Source organism: Mytilus galloprovincialis, chromosome 3 (genome assembly GCF_965363235.1).
Source record: "Mytilus galloprovincialis chromosome 3, xbMytGall1.hap1.1, whole genome shotgun sequence".
Lineage (NCBI taxonomy): Eukaryota > Metazoa > Mollusca > Bivalvia > Mytilida > Mytilidae > Mytilus > Mytilus galloprovincialis.
The window spans coordinates 31716028-31741236 of record NC_134840.1 but is presented as its reverse complement, the minus strand read 5'-3'; the positions used below and the strand labels follow the sequence as shown (position 1 = coordinate 31741236).

Genomic DNA, 25209 nt, shown 5'->3' with positions numbered 1-25209 from the left:
TTCGGGAACAACTTTTATTTCAACCACGCTCATTGCTATCAAGAACTGATTACTATTGAGAATAATAAATAAATAAGCTTTATTTAGAGTCGGCATGGTATATAAAACATAGACAAACATAAGCTCTAATGAGCTTTTAACCGACAGATGACTACACGATACCCAATAATTTAAATATAATTATGATTATTATATAAGTAATTACTAGTAAGTCTATTGGGAGGATGTCGACAAATATCATCTATATTATATGCCACTACCCGCAATGCCGTACTTTTAATAATTCAAAGGAAACTACATGGGGCTTAGTGTGGCATATTCTGAGACTCAGTAACAAAATTATATAATTCTTTCAGATACGACAAGTTTTTTTCTATACGACCTTGATTTCACGTTCAAAGCATCTTGTGTATTTTTATAGCTGTACAAACCCTTTTAAATGGACTAGAGTTTCTGACCAGATAGTAAGCCGAGGCTAAACCACTGACACCACCACCTAAAATTACAGCTGTCATTCCTCCTCACATGTGTCGATTTTTATTTAGAATTATTTCCCCTTTCAATGTTCCTGTTTATTGACGTATGGCGGGAGATATAATAAGGTCTGTCTCCTTGGAGTGAAAACAATCTCAAATACAGCTACTACATGGTACATGTAATATAAATACAGATACATTGTATATTTTCCATTTATATGAAAGTTGAAACAACAGGTATTCGATTTATGACTATTTATTTGTAGAAGCAGAAAAGAGAAAAGGGGGAGGGTCTGGAAGCTTTTGAGACGTTTCGCCCTTTCGACGGTTTCGGCCACGGCACCAGTTCTTCCACAGACGTTTCGGCCACACAACCATTTCGGACACGGAACCAGTTCTTCCACAGACGTTTCGGCCTTTGTCAATCCAACCAGAGACAAATATATGTCTGATTCTGCCATATAATACATCATTTCTGGAATTATTTATGTCTTTCACCGGAAAACATCGTCAATTTTTCATGCCTTTATGATGTCATTTACCAGATTGAAGGCACATTTGTATTCTTGCTCTATTATACAACCGTCATCCATGTATTTTTACTCTGTTAGTTATTATACGACCCTCATTCATTAGGGTTGTCATGCCCTTGACCGTTAATCGTCAAACAGGCATTTTCAGATGTATACCTGTACTGTTAGCATCAAATTGGTTAAAAATTTACAGAGATTAGTCAAAATATACTTATCGTGATTTGTTTCTGAATTTACTTCTTTAACCCTCTTGCTGCCGGAGGGACACATATTTCCATGGTTAAATTTATGCAAGCTTCTCATCAATGCTGTATCTCTTTCAATTAATTAAAAGATCGAAGATTAAACAGTGTTATGCTTTTCTCCAATGGGGTTTCAACATGTCCAAATGTAACGGTCATTATGTCGTGACGTCATATATCAAATGATATTGTTGTTTGGCATGTTACATCACCGATATCGAGCTGTCATATTTTCCGCCATATGAAATGCAACCTTGACAATCAGTCAGCAGCAAGAGGGATAATGTCCCGAAAAAAGCTATCCATGACATCACATTGAACATGTTGAAAGAACTAGATTTTTTCAAATGATTGAAAAAATGATTATAAGTTTGCCAACATAATGTTTTTTAACACTCACAATCAGTAAATTAAAGTTTTTTTTTCAGTTTTTACCTATTCACTGCCATGATGAAAGATTTGAAATATCGTGTGGAGAGACCACAGTATTTACTTATGACATTGGAGGATTGTTCCATGTGCCTGACAAATTTTACCGACCCTGTGTTCTCATCAGTAGCAGTATCTCAAATACAAGCAGGTTTGTTCTACATGTATGATAGATTTCTTGTCAAGACTTTTTTCCATTTACATTCTTCACATTTTTACAACAGTCAAATGTCAAGTTTATGTATGTACCAAAATCACTATGAAATGATTTAGAAAGAACTTAACTTTTAACATGTTTAATTGAATGAACTAAGAAACTGATTTTTTAGATTGTGAAATAGAAGAATTGATGGATGTTCAGTGCAACCAGTTGGAGCTACCAGACTTTTGTCCCATTGAAACAGCCAGTCAGAGTGTGAAATTTGAAGATGCAGTTAAAAATCTGACAGATAGTATTTATTATAGTACTTTTTCGGGTTCTGGTAAAATTCAGTCCCCTAAAATAGAACAATGGTAGGATAAAACTATAGAATTAGAAAGAAATTGTAAGGATTTATACTGTAAACTAATGTTTTCCCTTTATAGTCATGATAGTGATTTTTACTTCAATATGTTAAAGTTTTAAAAAAATAGATACAGATAAAATGAAAATTGCCTTAATCATAATTCCCCCTCTACAAATAATGGAGTATACTGGTATTTCTCTCTCTGTAATACATTTCTATGCCATATTTTTCAGTTCATTATCCCATGCACATAATTTTATACAGATTTTTTCTGAGGAACTGCTAATCATATATGTAGCTTCTTCAAGTTCATGATGACATGACTTTCATCTACTTATGCCATCCTTTGTACACATTTTATTTCCATTGGTTTTACATCCTGCCTAAACTTTTAACTTCAAATTAATGCACACAAACTAGTAACTTTCATCACATTTAAAAAAACAAAAACAATAATGCACAGGGATATAATTTATTGGCAATAACTCGCAGTGCATCTTGTTTTCAACTTGTTTCAAAATTTCTCACCACAAATATTTATTGAATGACTGTAATATTTTTTCTGTCTATGAAGAAATAACATAAAAAATGTGGTGCACACTGAATAAGCGCGTAGCGGTTATTTAACAGTGTGCACCACATTTTTTATGTTATTTCGAAGAGAGAAAAAATAATACAGTCACCATGGTTATTCCTTATAATTTAATTCTAAATTCCATTTTAAAGCGTACAAAACCATGAAGAAACGTTGATGACGTCACGGTCACATGACTAAATTATGTCTATGGGATGATAACAAAATAACGTCAGCCAATCAGAAGATGTGTTACATCCAAAATTAAATTATTTAGAAATAACATGACATATGTCTTTTCTTTGACTGTGTTTACTTCCTTCCCAAAACTCTTGACAAAAGTCATTTATTCTGATTCCACCAATTGCAAGTATTGAATAAGTACTAAAACTGATTTTAAATTAAGGAAAAACACAGACAATGATTTATTCTACCTGTATTCCTTTTTTCAGAAATTCTAATTGAAGAATGATAAATTTGTCTATCAAACAGTATGAAATGTGATCATGATGTTGCTGCATATAACCTACAGTTGCTGTCACTATCATCTCTATGACTTATCATTATATGCTCCATATTACAGGAGATGATTGGGAGGCAAACTGCAATGACCTTGATAACTATCATTTGTCTGTTTTATTTGTCCATCTATCTAATATTGTTACATAAATATATATACTGTTGTAATCATCTTCTGTGAAAAGGGATGATTTGTCATTAGGTCTGTAGCTTTTTAATATTGTGTTATACAGAGTTAGCAATTTTCACATTTGAGGGGAAGTAATTATGTAAAATTGAAGAGTTATACAGAGTTAGCAATTTTCACATTTGAGGGGAAGTAATTTCCTGTTTCATAAAAGTAAATTTTTGTTTTCTAATTTTGTGCTATTTTCACATTTCTTGATTGGTGTGAGAAAAATATTTCTCCTCACTAGTTCAATATCTGTTCTCGGCAAATGATTGGTCTAAAATTTAAATGTGATGTCAAATTTTCTTGGTTTCTTCTGAATTTTCCTATTGTAATGTCATGAAAAAAAGGCAACCAAGCCTGATGACGTCACATAAAAGTACACATCTTTCTTCAAACCTTTGAAAAGAAAGGACAAAACTCATTAAAGAAACAGATTACACCACTATAATTTGTATTACGATAATTCTCCACTCTATATAGTTAAATTTATTTGATTTTTAATTTACATATGTTGATATAGTTGAGTAAAAATCATCACTCAGACAATTCTAAAATCTTACTATAAACACACACCTTGTTCAAAGTGAGATTCACATACATAGATATAGGGAGATGTGGTATGAGTGCCAATGAGACAATTCTCCATCCAAATAACAATTTATAAAAGTAAACCATTATTGGTCAAGGTAGGGCCTTCAACACGGAGCCTAGGCTCAAACCGAACAACAAGCTATAAAAGGGCCCAAATTTACTAGCGTAAAACCATTCAAATGGGAAAACCAACGGTCTAATCTATATAAAAAACGAGAAACACATATAAATTACATAAACAAACGACAACTATTGTACATCAGATTCCTGACTTAGGACAGGTGCAAAAATTTGCAGCAGGAATGATTAAACGTTTTAATGGTACCAAACCTTCTGCCTTTTTCTGACAATAGTATAACATCAGAACATAGAAAAACACATGTATATATGTATACACTAAGTCTTTTGTCTGTTTTGGGTGTTTCAAAATCTTTGTAAGATGTCATTAGCCATTAAAGTGTGAACACTTAGTATCAACATGATGGATTTGGTTTAAAGACTAAAGCAGTTATTCAGTCATTGCTTTTTATCTATTTTTAGGCTGTCTGATAATTTTAAAGAGCATGAAGATAAGAATGTTGCAAGAAGAGAAATGTACAACTACTACTGTGAATGTTGTAAGTTTCACAGAGAAACACCTTGTAACCAGGCTACTTTTGGAAAGATTGTCAGAGTTGTTTTTCCCGGAATAAAGACCAGAAGAATAGGGATCAGAGGTCATTCCAGGTACATGAATGTGTATATTTTTAAACCATGTCCTTCCTGCGATAGTTTCGTGAAGCATTTTGAAAATTGAAATATGGTAATCACATAATGCTTAGTACTAAGTATTTTAGTTCTATTGTTACCATCATCAACAAACAATTCATAACCATTGATAGAAAGGGAAGAAACACAAAATCAAGATCAAAATGCATTTGCAATTGATCCTTATGCACCAAGAAAACAGTAAATGCATTTGTAATTGGCTGTCAGAAAACCTCAAATCTTATTGTAAATTTCTTCAATAATGATGAACTGTAAGTGTTTGCTACTTTTATAGTTTAAAACAAAGCATTATGACGACATTTAAAGATAATTCTATTCTTTAAGTGATATTTTATTTTTATCTTTCACGACACAGGTACCATTATTTTGGTATAGGACCAGTCAATAACAAGGAAAAATTCTCTCCATTTATACCACACAGGTAGGAAAAATAAGCACTTTATTAATATTTTAAAGTGTATATATTTCAACAGTTTCAGAGAAAATACCAACCTAAAATATTTCAAGAACTGATATAAAATAAAGTAAAATGAGATATAGTAATAATGTTTGTTTAAACAATGCCATTTAGGCTACCTTGACATGTATAACTTACTAGTTTTGTTGCTGTTGGAACCTAATATTAACCATTATTGCCTTTTTGCAGAAGGTCTAAAGACCGATGATTTATCAGAAAGGACTTGATTTTGAAGAAACAATTAAATCCTCATGCACCTATACTTTTTTGTAAAACAGAATCAGTGTCTTGCATTTTTTTAAATATCTTTTTGGATTTGCTTTACTGTCATCGTGTATGGCAATTTTGTGTCGTTAAAATAGAGTGCACACATTATTTGTTCTACAGTTCTTTCAAGATCATGTAAAAATATGTGTTTGCTTGACTTTGGTATTGAAAATGAAAACAATTTGATTTAGCATTTCTCAATTTATTCAATTGGAAGTTTAATAGTTATTCCTTTTGCTCAGAATCTTCTATCTGCTGTAGGTCACGTAACAGACTTTGTTTATGAACTGATAGGTGCTCTCTTGCTTGTTTAAATATCAATGTACATTTGTTTATTTAATTGGAGTATCATATTGGTAAACCTTTCTGTATTTGTGATTTGCAACCAGTTGTTTATCTTAATGTGGTAGTTTGTGGTATTAAGACTGGGCTTGTTTACGATGCTCTTTTTTTAATATGGAAACAGCCAGTGTAAAAGAAACTCTAGATTTTAACATTTTCTTCTTCTGGAAGATATATGACAAATTTTTGCTTTACCAGCGCTATAATGCTTTGATTTGGAGGTGTTGTAATTTCAGAAATTATTGAATGCATTTATAATTGCGATTGTTTAAGAATAGACAAAAATGTGAGATTATTTATTGTGATAGTGCAGATAAATCATTAAATGTATCAGATATCAGAATACTATAGGGTTTATATTGCATGAATATTGGGGAATATTGTTCCGAGTAGAATTTTATATTGCACGAGCTTGTGAGTGCAATATATGTTCTACAAGGAACAATATTCCCCAATATTCATGCAATAACCCTTTTATTGTATAGCAATATAATATTTGAAAGTAAAAATTGGTTTAAACTAGATTTTGTCGTTGATGACGTCATGAATTTTGAAGATTTATTGCACTAGAGCAATATTAGAATTTATTGCATGCTAACTTTTGGTTACTTTCTGTATGGAATATTATATTGCTATACAATAAAAGTGCTTATTATTGCTATACTTACCCAGTCACATTATTTGCAACAATAAAAACTAATTTCAAAATTTTCATTATCAAATTTCAAAACAAATCAGATTTAAATTCTTCTGCAATAGTGCTGAAAATGATTTGTTTTTGTATGCAACATATAGATCTTCATATCTAAAATGGTCTTTTGCAAATCAATTATATCCTTTATCAATAAGTCATATAGTAACCTCATGATTTCTCTTATTTGGCAAGTTGACATTGCAGTTAAATGTCTGAAATATGTTTGATACAATAAATATTTGCTTGTGAAATTTGATACATTGTATACAATTATTTTAATTTCAGATCATACTTTAGACATGAAGCAGATGATCACAACCCAGCAGTGGTATGTTTAGGCAAGGGTGGAAAGTATGTTGTGATTGGTCAGCCCAAAAGGGGTTTTCCGATACATGAGTGTTGAGATTTATATATCACTTCAAAGCAAATATTTCTAAAAGCCAAGAGTTCATATAAAGCTTTAATCTAAATAATGAAGCTTGCAATGAATTTTATTTTTGATTAGGAAGAAAATGTATAAAAAAAAATCTTAATCAAGTTGGCCAATTAAAATCAAAGTAGGCGTGAACCTCCATAAAGATGTCCAACTAAACTGAGATTTATATACAGTCAATCCTGAGTAAACCAGACCCTGAATAAACCAGTCTCCTGTCCATTCTAGCTGAAATTAAAAATCCCGTTTTTTTCCCTTCAAAGTTTTTGTTAAAATACCCTTTGTTAACCGGACCCTGCATATTCCGAATTCTGGTGTCATGATGCAGTCCCAATACTTTTAATGTCATCAATTGTTACCTGTCAAAAACGGTTTGTCTAATTAATTTTAAATGATTGATATGCAATCAAAACATATTTGATTATACAATATGGCTTTTCAGGATACTCAATTATCCAGGTGAGGTGTTAAAATGTGAACTTACCATCGTGCAGCAGTGAGCTGTATTATGTAAACTAAACTAAAACACATGCCAAATATATCTCAGATTGAACTTGCATACTAACATGTATATTTTTTTTTCAAATCGCGGAGTAAGAAATTTACATCATGTTTTCGAAATTCTGGGTTCCCTATTATGAACCCCTGAACTAATGACCCTGAAAATGAAGAACACAGGAATGACAATGATCAATGGACAGTGTACACTGTAAGACAATGTTTGGATTGTGATGAAATTTCATTTAATGATATTCTGGCTTAAAATCGGCAATACCAACGTTGGAAATGAACAATTATGGAAGTAAAACAAAACTCTCATGTTACAATCCAAACAACGCGAGTTTTATGATGCAAATGAATAACAAAGTGATTGTGAAATTGACAAGTCAGAGACTGATGCTACCGAAGTCTATTTGACAATAGAGGATATGTAAAACATGGTTAAAATATTATTTTTAATTCGAGGAACAACCAGTTTTTAAAATTTTTATAGCCAGTGAAGATGAATATTCAAAACAACGATCATACGAAGTTATTACGTTATTGCGTTTTGTATTTTAATTTATAAGTCTATACATTTTTATGGCCCCACAACGAAGTTGTCAGTGCCATATAGTTTTACCCTTGTCCGAAATTCCGTCTTTCCATCATTACGTCATTCCACAACAAACCATTATACGGAGCTTTTTCTAAATGCCTTCAGATATTGGGCTGATTTTTGGTATGTGAGTTAACCATGATGAGTTACAGATCAAATTTAAGTTTCGTTCCGCTCAACTAATTTTTGCTGAAATTGCGGGCTTTGAACTTTGAGAAATTGTTGAAAATTACAGTTATACAGACTTTTTTCTATACACTTTCAGATATTAGGCTGATTTTTGGTATGCAAGTTAACCAGGATGAGTTACAGATCAAGTTTAAGTTTTGTTCTGCTCCACTTATTTTTCTGAAATTATGGGCTTTGGACTTTGATAAATTATTGAAAATCACAGTTATACAGATTTTTTCTCTATTCCCCTCCAGATTTTGAGCTGACTTTTTATATGTAAGGCTACCATCATGTTTGTGTCCAGATGTGTTTATATTGATTTTGCAGATTTTTCAACATTTCGGGACGGGGCCATTCGTGTCACTTTGACACGTCTAGTTTGTAATTAACAATCAGACAGAGCTTTTACATGCAATATCAAACGTCACAAGTCATTTACTTCCCTTCAAATCGGAAACCTAAATAAACCGGCTCAATGTCCAAACCGGCCCTTTTTCATAGTCTCTTAGGCGGCTGGTTTATACAGGTTTTACTGTATAATCATAATATAGACACATAGTATGCAGAATCAGTCTGTAATTGTCATTTATTCCAAGATGAGCCATACAGGTTATTTGGAATTAGTTTTAGCATACTTTATTTGTAGGTGCTACAGAGTCAAGACCGAGTGAGACCTAACGGATATCAAGATGTAGAGCTATTTTTGGCAGATTTTCCAACTATTGAAACCGTAGCTATTAAATGTAAACACAAGATTCTGGTATGTAGATACACATTTCATATAGTTACAGGAAAAAAAATAACTTGAAAGAAGAAATAAAATATAAGCTCACATGTTCCTCAGGACAACCTGAGCTGTAGTTATTTCTTTGCTTTCTTCATCCATCTGTTGTTATTTCATTTCATCATAATTGTCAAGAAACCAGGCAAGTTTGAATTGGACTTTGAAGGAACAAAAAATGGAAGGTCCTCATGAAAATGGCTCATATCATTCTGCTCACATTGTAACATGGCTGCAAATGTCAATATGTTATTCTGTTTTTATACGCCTGTCTTTTAGACGGGACGTATTATGGTATACCGTTGTCCGTCCCGTCTGTCCGTCCGTCTGTCCGTCCGTCGTCCACACTTCGGACAATAACTCAAAAACACTTTCACCAATTTCCATGAAACATAAGTGAATTGTTTATATCTATTGACGTAAGCTCCCTTTCGTTTTTTTTAAATTTCAGATTTTAAGTTTTGGATTTATGGGGCTTTATTCATAAAAAAGGGGGTCCGTCGTCCACACTTCGGACAATAACTCAATCACTTTCACCAATTTCCATGAAACTTAAGTGAATTGTTTATATCTATTGACATAAGCTCCCTTTCGCTTTTTTTTTTAATTCAGATTTTAAGTTTTGGATTTATGGGCTTTATTCATAAAAAAGGGGGTCCGTCGTCCACACTTCGGACAATAATTCAAAAAGGCTTTCACCAATGTCCATGAAACTTTGGTGAATTGTTTATATCTATTGATGTAAGCTCCCTTTCAATTTTTATAAATTTCAGATTTAAGTTTTGGATTTATGGGGCTTTATTCATAAAAAAAGGGGGATTTTTAACACTTCGGACAATAACTCAAAAAGGCTTTCACCAATGTCCATGAAACTTTGGTGAATTGTTTATATCTATTGATGTAAGCTCCCTTTCAATTTTTATAAATTTCAGATTTTACATTTCCGTGTTATGAATTTTTATGCTTAAAAAAGGGGGGATTTTCCAATTTTGGGACAATAACTAACACTTTCACAAAATTTTATGCAACTTTGATAAATTGTTTATATCTATTGACCTTAATAGTGCCAATTTTTTTGTGCATTTTTATTTATTATTGGGGGGGGGGGGGGGTTATTTGACAGGGCTCACACTATTTCTAGTTGATCATATAAATTCATTTAAAGCATAAAAGACAAGTTAAAAGAGCAACGGGCGTATCATGCGCAGCCCTTTATTTAATAATCTCTGGAATTACAAAAGTTAAAAATGTTTTGAAGCTTGAGGAGATTGATCGATGGAAGAGCAGGCAAATTAAGTGGCATTGGAGGCATATATTTGTAGATTTAATACTGTAAATTCGGAAGTAATTGTAAGGATTTTATTTATGTGAATAATGCCACTGGATGAGTATTGCAAAAATAAGTACCGATTATCAGGTTATCTGCATGTTGATATCGTAAAATATCAGCTGCGAGACATAATATGAAGCTTTTTGTCGAGTGAGCGTAGCGAACGAGATCAAAAAGCCTTCATATAATGTCAAGCAGCTGAGATTTTACGATATCAATATGCAGATAATCTGATAATCGATTTATCGGGCTATATTTGCGTGTTTCAGAAGTGTTTTCTTTGTTTCACTAGCACACAAAAGATGACTTGATAAGTTCGGGTCAAAGTTATTAACGTCGGTTCAAACATTATGACGTCGCTGATATGTCCGGGTCAAAGTTATTAAGGCCGGGTCAACGTATTTGACGTCACAAAGACATGATACGGAATAATATTAAGAGCTGAACAGAGTGATATAGACAGTGGGACGACCGATAAGGACTTTTATTCTGATATCCTTTACATATATCTGTCTGCAGCTTTTCCTGAAATCGCAATCATTTATCTATAATTTTTGTCTGCTCTCCTAAAGAGGCAATCATAAATGCATGCAATATTTTCTGATTTTACTGTACTGTTGATTCATAATTATTCATTGGATTTTTTAAGGTTAGGTGAACTAAGGAAATTTAGATATTCAATAAAGTATTTTCTATAGGCTTGTATGTAAACTTTGGCAAAACCTCAAAATCAAATATCCACAAAAACATATTTTTCTCAATCAATGAATAAACACCTCCTGGCATGTCACATGATAGAAATCTCATGAAAAAAATCAGAGTTTTTTGTCATATGCTGTCATGACTCCCCTTAAAGTAATTTGAACAGAAGAAAGGATTTAGAAGATTAAGTTAACTTTGCCAATATATAAATTAACATGTTTTAACATTCTTTTACAGGCATTCAAATTTTTACAGATGTACAAAGATCATGCTGTCACATTAATCAGTTCTATTGTTAATGCAGAATTTGACAAGGTATTGACTTCAAGTTTTTCTGTCTTCATTTGCTGAAATGATCTTTTGCTAGGCATAATAACCAGAAAGCGGTCGAACTTTTAAAAACAAAGGACACACAATACCAATCTTAGGAATACTCACAGTTATTGAAAGGTGGTTTAAAGCAAAATAAAATAAATCATTTTGTCTCCGACTAAAGTATGATTTAAGACACAGTTTAAAGATGTCATTAACAGTACCAGAAAAGCATTACCTTAATGAAGAATTGATTTGAGTGTAATTGCACAAAATATATATATATTATAATTGTTTCCTGTCTCCTGTCAGATAATATTGTGGACATCTAGGTAGGTAAAATAATGTTTATATAATGCCCCACCACATATTTGTCCTGGCCATATAGTTTTGCTGTTATCTGCCATTCCACAGCTAACATTTAAACAGACTTTTTCCTAAAAGCCTTCAACTATTGAGCTAATGAGACCACTATGATGAGACACATTTTGTTCCACTCCTCTGAATCTTAAAGATATTACAGGATTTGAACTTGTGAACTGGTCCATTTCTGTAGTTCCAACAGATCTATTTGAAAAATGTTTTACAAAGACCAATATAGGGAAATAATTTGGAATTGAACAGTGATTAACCTACAGTTTTCTTAAGGTGTTATAGTGTATGCATGAATATAAAGTAAAGTTATGATTCTATTTGTAGGCAATAAGATGTATATCTGAGTTCTGGACAGGCCTTCCTGTAAAGATGTATCCACTTCTTAACCAATCAGACTTTGTATCAGTTGTAGAACAATGTGATTTATTGGTGTACTTCGTTATAAATGATATTCTGGTACCAACAGTCCCCTATGTTGTCAACAAGGGGTATGTACTACTAGTTAAAACAGTGCTAAGTAAAAATAGTTGTACATGTATTCCATTAATAGGAGGATAGGCTTTTTTTTCAAAGACAACTCACTATTTTTACAAAAAGCATTCCACTCACTTTAAAAATCATAGTTGTTTTGGGCCATACTAATGCTTAAAGTTTTGAATTTTACTGATTTCTTCCTGTAGAAATTAATACTGTGTCATGCTTATTTCCCCCCTCTTGTCTTGGTTTCTTTCCAAGCTCTTGTCTTAGCTTCATAATACATACCAAACTTTTTATTATTTCAGGATAACAGAGTCAGTGTCTTCCTCCCCCTCTTGTTTCAGTGTCTTTCCCCCTCTTACCTTAGTTTAGTGATTCATACTAATTGTTTTATTATTTCAGGATAACAGAGTCAGTGTCTTCCTCCCCCTCTTGTTTCAGTGTCTTTCCCCCTCTTATCTTAGTTTAGTGATTCATAATAATTGTTTTATTATTTCAGGATAACAGAGTCAGTGTCTTCCTCCCCCTCTTGTTTCAGTGTCTTTCCCCCTCTTATCTTAGTTTAGTGATTCATAATAATTGTTTTATTATTTCAGGATAACAGAGTCAGTGTCTTCCTCCCCCTCTTGTTTCAGTGTCTTTCCCCCTCTTACCTTAGTTTAGTGATTCATACTAATTGTTTTATTATTTCAGGATAACAGAGTCAGTGTCTTCCTCCCCCTCTTGTTTCAGTGTCTTTCCCCCTCTTATCTTAGTTTAGTGATTCATAATAATTGTTTTATTATTTCAGGATAACAGAGTCAGTGTCTTCCTCCCCCTCTTGTTTCAGTGTCTTTCCCCCTCTTACCTTAGTTTAGTGATTCATACTAATTGTTTTATTATTTCAGGATAACAGAGTCAGTGGCTTCCTCCCCCTCTTGTTTCAGTGTCTTTCCCCCTCTTATCTTAGTTAAGTGATTCATTTTAATTGTTTTATTATCTCAGGATAACAGAGGCTGTGAAGAGTCTGCTACACTGTTTACCAGAATGTTTGACCAATAGCTTGATTCTGTTACCTGATTTACTAAGAACACAGAAATTAAAAGGTGAGATTAGTTTACTGACTCAATGGTGTAGTATTATATGTTATTCAGGTCTCAGACAGGGTATATACTGTGACATTTCCAGCTTAGAGTTTATATCCCCTGAGCAGAAGGCAAAGGGGATATAAGCCCTAAGCTGGGAATGTCACAGTATATACCCTTTATGAGACCTGAATTACACATATATTACGGATTACCCCTGACTTAATGTTATTTTTCAGTGCAGGTATTTGTTGACAACACATATATATTGAAAAACTTAACCTGATATGTTCGGCATACATGAAGGATTTTCTAATTTGCTGTGAACATAATTTTATCGTGTATGTTATAATTTATATGTATTTTTATGTATTAAAAATGTATTATTGACTGAAGCACATCATTATTTTCTTTCTGTGAGCCTCTGACAGTCTGATAGCTTATGACTACGTCACATAGTAACCGGTGTTATGATGACGTTTTTGAGGTTCCAATTGGGGATAAAAGCGTCGTATACACCCCATGAGTTTCCTGAATAAATACTGACATCTCTGTGTTGTTATCCAATCACAAACCTCGACACATTTGTAATCCGTAATATTTGACTATATTTACAACAATCTTGTATTTTATATTTATATTATATTTTATATTCAATATGCTAAAAAGGCTAATTTGAAAGTACAAAGGCCACCAACCACAAAGTCAGGAAGGTTCCAAAAAAATACATATACAAACATAGTCAAGGATGAACAACACCTGGTGAAGAAAGCCAGATTTAGTATATATGTGCGAAATGTGGGAAGGACTGTAAGTTATATGGTTCGCTAATGACCCCCTTCGATTTTATTCACCCTCTATGGATCTTTAGGGGGTCAGTAGTTAACCATATAACGAATTTATTGCACGCTGGACTTTTTTGCTGCGTTTTGTTGAAAGATAAACTATGAAACACACAAGGTTAATAGATGACATCACCATTAACATGTCATGAACCCCTATGAAATTTACTAACCCCCTACTATAAGTTATATGGTTCGCTACTGACCCCGTACAGATCCATAGAGGATTAGTAAAATCCATAGGGGGTGAGGCCGGAGGCCGAGTCCCCTATGAATTTTATTCACCCTCTATGGATCCGTAGGGGGTCAGTAGTTAACCGTATAACGAGTTTATCGGACGCTGAACTTTTTCTGCAGCGTTTTGTTGAAAAATAAACAATGAAACACAACAACATTAATAGATGACGTCGCCATTAACGCGTCATGAACCCCATATGAAACTTACTAACCCCATACGGTCTCATAGGGGGTCACCACGTGACGGCATTTAACCAATCACAACGTGATAATTCATCTGTGGTCCGATAAAGTCTCAGGGGGTCACCACGTGACAGCTTCAAACCAATCAAAACGTGATAATTTACCTGCGGTGCGATAAAGTTACATAGCACACCAATCACCAACTCAAATGCTTCTAAAAAAAAAATATATACAAATTAAGATAACGACGAACAACACATGGTCAGGAAAGCCTGACTTAGCACACACCAAATGTGGTAGCATTCAATATAACAAGTAGAAGATAGTATATATGTACTTTGATTCCTAATCAGGTGAACTATCATAAAGGTTTACTGTATGATTTGACTAAATAAGTCTATAATTATACCCCCGCTTTAAAAAAAGGGGGGTATACTGTTTTACCTCTGTCTGTCCGTCCGTCCGTCAGTCCGTCAGTCCGTCCATCAGTCCATCAGTCCGTCAGTCCGTCAGTCCGTCCGTCAGTCAGTCCGTCCCATGAAACTTTCGTCACATTTTTCTCAGGAACTACAATACAAGGATTTCTGAAATTTGGTTTCAGGATTTTTATAAGTCAGCTATACCGTGTGATGCGTTTTCAGATTCATCACTCGACAACTTCCTGTTTACCGAACACTTGCATATTTTTACACTATTAATATTATCCACTTGCGGCGGGGGTATCATCAGTGAGCAGTAGCTCGCAGTTTCACTTGTTTGCTTCAATTCATCTTTAATCCAGAATTTGTTTTGATAAGAAACTGTGGCCAACTTTACCCAAAAGGTCATATCGGTAGTCTATCCATTACCACTTGTATCCACATTTTGAACAACTGGGCCCTGATGTCAAACCTCATTTTTTAGCGTCAATTTCTGCAGTTAGCTTTAAACACACGAAAACTATTAGTGGGTCATTGTGTGATATCTGTGCTAGTGACAATGGGATATTCCTTGGTCTTTTGAGACTGTAACCTTTAACCTGCAGCTCTTATGAGTACTGTCAGTCAATGTGAGAGAATTTGCTATGAAAAAAATAGAGAATGGAGGGGTTTAATTAGTAGGGCTTATCTCAATCTTTATTTTCAGTTTACCAAGAATTTCAAAAGTGTATTCAGAAGCAACTACATATCAGTTGTATATACACTGTAGCATGTGTTGTACTGAAGAATCAGGATGTAGCAACTAAATTGCTTACTGACTGGAAACACATGGATAGCAATGAAGTATATGGGAGGATTTCTGCAGTTGTTCAACAAATTGACTTAAAAGATGTTCTTTTTTGTAAGTACTTGCTCAAATTAAAAGAAATGAATTAGCTGAATTAACTTTTGGCTATTAGGTTTTCTGCATACATAGCGAATTCATCAATCATGAGCAGTTGGTCAGTTTGTAAAGATATTTTTTGAAAGTAAACTAAAACCTTTTTGTCATTGATGAAAACTGATTTCAAACCAGTGATATCTATGAACTATTTTATGGTGGTGCAGTACAATAGTTTTTGTCGAGCCTGCAACTTTTGTTGCAGAAAGCTCGACATAGGGATAGTGATCCGGCGGCGGCGGCGGTGTTAGCTAACTTCTTAAAAGCTTTATATTTTAGAAGGTGGAAGACCTGGATGCTTCATACTTTGTATATAGATACCTCATGTTACGAAGTTTCCGTCAGTCACATGTCCAATGTCCTTGACCTCATTTTCATGGTTCAGTGACCACTTGAAAAAAAAGTTAAGATTTTTTGTAATGTTGAATTCTCTCTTATTATAAGTAATAGGATAACTATATTTGATATGTGCGTACCTTGAAAGGTCCTCATGTCTGTCAGACAGTTTTCACTTGACCTCGACCTCATTTCATGGATCAGTGAACAAGGTTAAGTTTTGGTGGTCAAGTCCATATCTCAGATACTACAAGCAATAGGGCTAGTATATTCGGTGTATGGAAGGACTGTAAGGTGTACATGTCCAACTGGCAGGTGTCATCTGACCTTGACCTCATTTTCATGGTTCAGTGGTTATAGTTAAATTTTTGTGTTTTGGTCTGTTTTTCTCATACTATATGCAATAGGTCTACTATATTTGTTGTATGGAATGATTGTAAGGTGTACCTATCTAGCGGGCAGATGTCATGTGACCTTGACCTCATTTTCATGGTTCAGTGGTCAAAGTTAAGTTTTTGAGTTTTGGTCTTTTTATCTAATACTATATGCCATAGGTCATCTATATTTGGTGTATGGAAATATTTTATGATCTTTATGTCAGTCGCGCAGGTTTTATTTGACCGTGACCTCATTTTCACGGTTCATTGCACAGTGTTAAGTTTCTGTGTTTTGGTCTATTTTTCTTAAACTATAAGTAATAGGTCAACTATATATGTTGTATAGAAGCATTGTTAGCTGTACATGTCTGCCTGGCATGGTTCATCTGACCTTGACCTCATTTTCAAGGTTCATTGGTCTTTGTTTAGTTATCTTTGTTAATGTTAAGTTTATGTGACAGTTGTATTAAAGCTTAGCTTTATACTTAGGACTATCAACATAATATCAATATAGAAGGCGAGACATTTCAGCGTGTGCACTCTTGTTATACTGCAATCAGCTATTTTACTATACAGATAAAGCTATACGTATAAATGTTAGCTTTATACGTCAATGAACTCAACTAATCTATAAGCCCAGCCTTCTTACCGGAACTACTATATTTCATCAACAACATCACGTCATAACCATGACAACGTGTAGTAACAATGGTAAAACTTTTATGAATTTAAACTTGTTATGTCTTCAAATTGGTAATTTATATACCATGTTTATTAAATGTTATTAATTAAGTTAATTTTTCCTTTCTTATTCCTTAAAATGTCAATGTCCTACCGCCTGGACTACGGTCATAGGGAAACACCCAAAAATGGTACCCCAAGAGGGAAATTCCAAACACTTTTTTTTTTTAACAATATTTGTTACATATTTTTTTATTTTTTATCTATTTCAGTATAAAAACAATATGGACCATAATTTGCTTTTGGGCTCGTTTCCTATAACGATAGAAAAGGGATAAAAATGTGTATTACTGTAAGAAAAGTTGTAACTACATCTAAAGATGCCTTTATTTTTATCAACATACAAGTGTATGCTACTCTCCCTAGAAGAAAAATTGAAATTAACAAATTTCAAAGATTATACGACTGTATTTTTGTGTTGTTTCTCGCGTTACTTTTCGCTTCCGAAGTGCATAACGCTGACTGATTTATAGATAATCGTCACCGGCAAATTCGTAACTTTTGCTTTCAAATAATAAAGAACATCGACCAATAAGAATAGTCAGAAGAAAATGCCGAGAACTATAAGTATTTCTGTAGCAGGTGTAAGAACACTAGCGTTACTTTGGTTTCCGATTTCGTAACGCAAATTTTAGATGAAGTAATCTGCTTTGTTGTAATAGAATTCTTTATAACAATATCATATGCAAATATGAACTCTCGCGAGATGTTCAAACAGGTAAATCAGAGATGATTTACATTCTAGTTTTGTTCTTCGTAATAATTAAGTTAGAAAATGACGTTATCGTTATGCGTTACATTTCACACGAAACAGAAGTCCAGTTATTTTCTTTTTTTTATTAAAATTGTTTTTGTCGTTAAGTTCTAATCATTTCCGGTCATACGTGAAACATGTGACTAACATGTGATCACGCCCTTACGGCCGGATATATGAAATACTAGGTCTAAACATTGGTTTTGTTTCCAACGGGATGTTAGCAAACATAATCTGTAGACTTGTTTCGTCTTGTTTAAAAAAGGAAAATACAATTTTCAAAGAGATTGCGCCGGGGGTCTATTATTTTTCCTATTTGCATAATGTTACATACGATCTTGTGTGAAAATAAATGCCCAATGACTTGACAAAATCAATTTCAGATTTGACCGACGTTATAACACATTTCGTTTCCGGATAACGATGTAAAGGATCCTTGGAAAAATTCAATCGACATTACGTCTCTTATCATTGTGCCGATGCTAGTTGGATTGATTTGCTTCAGCAGTAAATATTACTGGATATTTTAGGTGAATAAAGATAATTTAATAAAAAATACATTTTAATATACCGTTACACTTGGAATGTACAAAGTTGGTATCTTTGTCACAATTTTTAATTATTTTTTTTTATTCATGTTCTGCAAGCACTTTTCAGAAACGCAATAAACTTGTCAAAGGAGAAGTAAACTTTTACCATGCATGACTTGAAAGGAAGTACTTTATTGATTTTAGCCCACTAAAGTAGGTTAAAATGTGGAAACCATGTAGATGGTGTATACAGGTCACAAATATCACATGGTGCCTATTTTAAAGATTTTAATTACAAGTTAAAAGTTTTTTTCTTTACTGGATTTAAAGAATTTTACATTGCCAATGATTTTGAATAAATTGTATATAACTGGAATTTCAAAACCAAATATAAATACATTTTTTTGGCTAAAACATCAAGATACAACGATTATGGTATCCTGTATCAATGAAAAAAATATGGAAATTTCTGAATAAATTGTACTAATTGTTTTCAAAACAAGCACATATTTAGGAGTTTTATAATACTGTTACATTTAAGATGGATTTTAAGAAAAAGTATACTGTTCAGATTATTTTAAGCAGATTTTGCAATAAAATAAAACTAAAAAAATGCTTTCGGTTTCTTATGGTTTCCTGTCGCGTTTAAAAAAATCTTTAATTTAACATTGAAAATAGATTTTAAATATTAACATGAAGCAAGTAACACTAGTAATGGTGTTCATTTATGTCTTTTGAAATATATTGTGCAAAATAAAGAAAATAAAGATTGGTTTCCTGTTTGGTTTCCTGTCACGTAAACGGTGAATCAAAATGTATTAATTTTTTCTTGAAAAACTCAATTGTTCCATTAATACTATTCTAACACCAACACAACCCACAGAATAAAAGTTAAAGTTTTAGAACTTATAAAAAAGGATACAAAAAGAAACCAAAGGCCGAATACCAAATTATGGTCCATATACGTATAGTGTCTTGAAATATGAAATTTATTTGTATTCGGCACGAAACAGGGGAAAAGCTCGGTTGAACCTCATATTTCCCCCATCACTAAGCCTCATACAAATAAATTTCATATTTCAAGACACTATACGTTTTCCCCCGTCACTAAGCCTCATACAAATAAATTTCATATTTCAAGACACTATACGTATATTGTCCAAATAACCATCTTGTGGTATTCAAATAATATCCTTGTTGGTTAAAGGAGTAGGTCCAGTAAGGGCCGATTTTGGCCTCAAATTTTAGGTTCATCTGAAGAAAGATTTTGCTCACTTTTTAACCCTTTCCTCCATAATGATGCTTTTTGTCGCCACCCCCTTTACTCCATAATGACGCCTTTTGACGCCTGTGTAGCACCTCAGTTGAAAATGTCTGCATCAGACTTAAAAAAGTTTGTATCCAATATGAAAAGAATATTTATGAGGATATCTGACTTGAATTTCATTGATGAAATATTCGTTTTTCACAATGCATTAATGCTTTAAACCTGATGATTTTTTTTATTGAAAAAAATCCTATGCGAATCAAGTATGTGCAGAAAAAAAATCCATGGAGGAAAGGGTTAAACACTTAAGTGTCTATTTCAGTTGATTCAATTAGTTTATGGGAAAATTTTTAACTGATTTAGTCATTAAAAACCCTCAATTCAGGCCTAAATATGAAAAATCTATCAAATAGAAATGACGCTTTTCAGATGTTTTTTGTCAAAAATGAAAGTGGCCGCATCCATGTTTATCCTCAACCTTTATATATGTTATGTATTATCATCAAACACAACTTACATTTCAATATTAAGAATGAACACAAATGCAGCCACTTTCATTTAAGACGGTTTAAGACGGAAACCGTCTAAAACTTAACTAAAATTCTAAAATTGTGAAGATTTCAGTAATTTAGCATGACTTTATGATGCTCATACCCGATATATGTGCATTGTATTGCCAAACAAACAGCCCATATTTATGTATCAGAAGCATTCTACTTTCCAATAAACAACCCAAAGTTAACATTTTAACAATTTTGTAAAACTGCTAAATTTTGGGGCCAAAAAGGGGTCTTATTGAACCTACTCCTTTGACTGCCGCCTTGGTTCAGAAGTGTGTTACAAATTGAATCAGAAAAAATTTAAATGTTTGTAAGTATTGAGCTAACATATATACATTTAAACAAAGCAAAGATATTGACCAAATAGCTGAAAATCTAAAAGTTGCTTTTGTCAAGTTTTGTTTGTGTGGTTTTCATGGTAAAAATAACAGAATTATATATTAAAGGGACATTTATCATAAAGACGTTTGTAAATGGATAAGGTCAATTCCAGCTCTAACACACTGTGATGTGAGATTTTTTAACGCTGATCAGGGTGGTACAGGTGCATTAATATAAATCAGTACATGCTCAAAATGCTAAAAGCCATAAGGAAAGGGGAGAACTCTGGTTATTCAATATCTGGAAGGTTTTTTTTCTAAAAAAAATGTTTCTTTTGTACAGATATAAAGAAAATAGAAATGATATTAAATAGCAAGGAGGACATACCTAAACAGTTAACAAGACTTGTGCACACAGTGTTACAGACATATTGGAAGTCGGTAAGTGTATGACTATTCAAGAACTAAGTACAGAAAACCTTTAGTTTATAGAAGCCTTTTATTTCCCCTTCTTTCACATGGTTTAAAAGTAAAAGTTGAAAAATCAGTGATTTGAAGATTTTAAGCTCACCTGACCCTTGCCCCTAAAACTTTACACAAAATCAGAACAATACATATATCATAAGGATTTTAAACTTTTCCTAAAAATCACTGAGCCAATAGACCACTTTCAAGTTTGTCCGTCAATTATGCACGCCTTTATGACGTCATTTACCAGATAGAGGGGATTGCCTGTATCCCTGCACTCTAGTTTGTCAAGCGTCTTAGTGGTCGTCATTGTGCAGGATTAACTAGAAATAATGGTTGTTATGTAGGTACTTAATCACGTTTCCCTAATGACAGCAGTGCTGAAAGACAATTATAAGAATTCAATTTGCCGAATTATTCCTGCAATATAGCTTTATAGTTTTCCAACCACTTGCTCAACATTGGAGCGGAAGTGAGGACGCTCCTAAATGCACGAATGATGTTCACTAAAACAAAAGTTTTTAACGGAAATGCATCAAACTCGAAAGTTGTCTATTTCTTCATCATGTCAAAACAATTTATTAGAGGCATTTATCAAAAAATATATACCACTGCATAGAGTATGATACAATATTTCTTTTCTTGAGACAATTCAATTTTATAAAATGTAACATTGAGAGAGGAAATATCAAATTTTGCAAGGTATGCAGTTATGAAATCTGTTTCTCGTATGACTTTTGTCTCCTCTTGACTAAATCCAAAAAGGAGACTTAGGAATGCTGTTTCTGGTATCAGTGTTGGTTGTGGCATACACAGTGTCAGCCATTTCTTACACCTTTTGAATACTTCAATTTCAGGGGAACCACTAACATGACTAATGATAAATGAATGAAATTTGATTTATGCAGTTGAATAGTTATTGGCACATCTTATTTCCATAAGGTATTTTGGCCCCACCTCCTCAGTCATGGTTTATTGACTTTAAAACAATTACTTAGTTTAAATTTGAACGTTTAAGTTATAAAAATTATATGTCAAAGATATTATTTTTTAAAGCATTGACACATCAACTTCCATTGAAATTATTCTATCCCCTCCTAAAAGTAATGGTTCATTGACTCTCAAACTTGAGTACAGATCACATACTGAAAATTTTGTGATTAAGTCAATTTCTGTATGCTTGATATATATCATGTCTAAAACCGTAAATTTAAACCCATCTGAAAATAAAATATAATTTCCAAATGTATAAAAGATATTCATACAGTAATACACTTGAAATTAAAACATGTTCATTACCCTAACAAGATTACATACAGGCAGCACATGTGTAAACATTTTATTTATAAATGTAAGAGGTAACATTTCGCTTCATTCTTTTAAGTATGGGACATGTATTGTACTCATGTCTTTTAAATGTTGACTACTAGTTAAAATAGATGTAGATATTTTTTTGTATGAACAAAGGATGCCCAGTGTATGGTATAGATGTCAGGTGAACAATACAGGCTTATTCTGGTTTTCCATTGGTATAGATGTCAGGTAAACAATACAGGCTTATTCTGGTTTTCCATTAACTATTCTGATTGATGAATGTTTACTCTTACAGACTGACAGACAGAAACCACAAATTCAGTTGTTTGTCCTACAATGGTCATACATCAGTGGACAAATCATACAACTTCTTGCTGAAGAACATTCCTCAGTTACAGGTAAGCTAATTTACTGCATAGACTTTTCTTGTGCAAATATGTCCACAGGGCAAGTGAGAGCTTTTTTAGCTCACCTGGCCCAAAGGGCCAAGTGAGCTTTTCTCATCACTTGGCGTCCGGCGTCGTCGTCGTCCGTCGTCGTCGTCCTGCGTTAACTTTTACAAAAATATTCTCTGAAACTACTGGGCCAAATTTAACCAAACTTGGCCACAATCATCATTGGGGTATCTAGTTTAAAAAATGTGTCCGGTGACCAGGCCAACCAACCAAGATGGCCGCCATGGCTAAAAATAAAACATAGGGGTAAAATGCAGTTTTTGGCTTATAACTCAAAAACCAAAGCATTTAGAGCAAATCTGACATGGGGGTAATATTGTTCATCAGGTCAAGATCTATCTGCCCTGAAATTTTCAGATGAATCGGACATTTCGTTGTTGGGTTGCTGCCCCTGAAATGGTAATTTTAAGGAAATTTTGCTGTTTTTGGTTATTATCTTGAATATTATTATAGATAGAGATAAACTGTAAGCAGCAATAATGTTCAGCAAAGTAAGATCTACAAATAAGTCAACATGACCAAAATGGTCAGTTGACCACTCTAGGAGTTATTGCCCTTTATAGTCAATTTTTAACCATTTTTCGTAAATCTTAGTAATCTTTTAGAAAAATCTTCTCCTCTGAAACTACTGGGCCAAATTTAACCAAACTTGGCCATAATCATAATTGGAGTATCTAGTTTAAAAAATTTGTCTGGTGCCCCGGCCAACCAACCAAGATGGCTGCCATGGCTAAAAATAGAACATAGGGGTAAAATGCAGTTTTTGGCTTATAACTCAAAAACCAAAGCATTTAGAGCAAATCTGGCAGGGGTAGAATTGTTCATCAGGTCAAGATCTATCTGCCCTGAAATTTTCAGATGAATCGGACATTCCGTTGTGGGGTTACTGCCCCTGAAATGGTAATTTTAAGGAAATTTTGCGATTTTTGGTTATTATCTTGAATATTATTATAGATAGAGATAAACTGTAAACAGCAATAATGTTCAGCAAAGTAAGATCTACAAATAAGTCAACATGACCAAAATGGTCAGTTGACCACTTTAGGAGTTATTGCCCTTTATAGTCAATTTTTAACTATTTTTCGTAAATCTTAGTAATCTTTTAGAAAAATCTTCTCCTCTGAAACTACTGGGCCAAATTTAACCAAACTTGGCCATAATCATCATTGGGGTATCTAGTTTCCACAGAAAGTACTGTTATAGATAGAGATAATTGTAAGCAGCAAGAATGTTTAGTAAAGTAAGATCTACAAACATCACCATCACCAAAACACAATTTTGTCATGAATCCATCTGTGTCCATTGTTTAATATTCACATAGACCGAGGTGAGCGACACAGGCTCTTTAGAGCCTCTAGTTTCATTCATTTTCAACCAGCTTATACTTATTTAACTTTTTTCTCCAAAGCACTGACTAGTGCAATTGAGGTAAAAACTTAGTCAAAATTGTTCAAAATTGGATGGCATTAATATTAAAGAACTGTCTATTAGGAAATCAGTACACATAACTATATAAAATTAATTTTCACATTGGGGGGGGGGGGAGGGGGGCAGGACTTGTTTTCGGGACGTCATGATCATTTGTTTTTAAGCTTGGGATTTCGGAATGAATCTTTTCAGGATCTGGGATTTTTTTTTCAAATTTCAGGATGTTGGGATTTAAATTTCTTTCTATTCAGGAACTCGGTATTTCGTGTTTTTAAGCACAAGATTTTCGGGATCAGGACACCTCTGACACCCCACTAATTGAAAGCTGTTTTCCTAAGTTTACATTATCAACATACTATATTTACAAAATATAAATCAAAGTGAAACAAAAGATTAAGATGTATGGTAAATATAAAATAGAATCAATAAATATGTATATTTATATACTGATTCCATATTTTTCAGGACTATTTTTGCTGTTAGAAGTGCTGTGTAAAGACTACTTAATGTTCCTGATTGAAAAGCATGTAGAGATTTAAGAAGCAATGTGATAGTTGCAAATTTGAAGCTATTTATCATTCTGTGTGCAAATAATGCTGACATTTAATTTTTCTATTTGTTTGAATAAAGCTGTTACAACAAAACATGTGAAAATCTGAATATTTGTATAGAGTTGTGAACAGGCAATATTTGACAAATTAACAATAAAGAAGTTATACATGTG

At 33.2% G+C, this 25209-nt stretch overlaps 2 protein-coding genes across 3 annotated transcripts in view; one reads left to right on the top strand and one right to left on the bottom strand.

Moving 5' to 3' along the window:
- LOC143067709 (protoporphyrinogen oxidase-like) overlaps positions 1-585 on the bottom strand; it is a 17591-nt gene extending 17006 nt beyond the window's left edge. The window contains exon 1 of the mRNA XM_076241182.1: positions 432-585. Coding sequence (XP_076097297.1) covers positions 432-515 — 84 coding nt within the window. The 5' untranslated portion in view covers positions 516-585. The remainder of the gene's footprint in view (positions 1-431) is intronic.
- Positions 550-25209, top strand: LOC143067708 (transcription factor RFX4-like). 2 transcript variants are annotated; one of them, XM_076241181.1, is made up of 14 exons: positions 550-649; positions 1680-1831; positions 2010-2193; positions 4583-4768; positions 5166-5231; positions 6856-6898; positions 8920-9033; positions 11324-11401; positions 12098-12261; positions 13235-13335; positions 15702-15896; positions 21164-21261; positions 22898-23000; positions 24951-25209. In XM_076241181.1, the coding sequence occupies exons 2-14, from the start codon at positions 1699-1701 to the stop codon at positions 25022-25024; spliced, it is 1539 nt and encodes a 512-aa protein (XP_076097296.1). In that variant the 5' UTR covers positions 550-649; positions 1680-1698; the 3' UTR covers positions 25025-25209. The 2 variants fall into 2 exon arrangements, with proteins under 2 accessions (XP_076097296.1, XP_076097295.1); XM_076241180.1 differs by having other exon boundaries at positions 576-713.

What these genes read in the sequence shown, in the direction of transcription:
- LOC143067708 (XM_076241181.1), top strand. Translation starts at nt 1,699, where the DNA reads ATGATGAAAGATTTGAAATATCGTGTGGAGAGACCACAGTATTTACTT. An exon ending in TCTCCATTTATACCACACAG is followed by an intron (nt 5,232 to 6,855) that starts GTAGGAAAAATA and finishes TTTTAATTTCAG; the next exon opens with ATCATACTTTAGACATGAAG. An exon ending in TACAGACATATTGGAAGTCG is followed by an intron (nt 21,262 to 22,897) that starts GTAAGTGTATGA and finishes TTACTCTTACAG; the next exon opens with ACTGACAGACAGAAACCACA.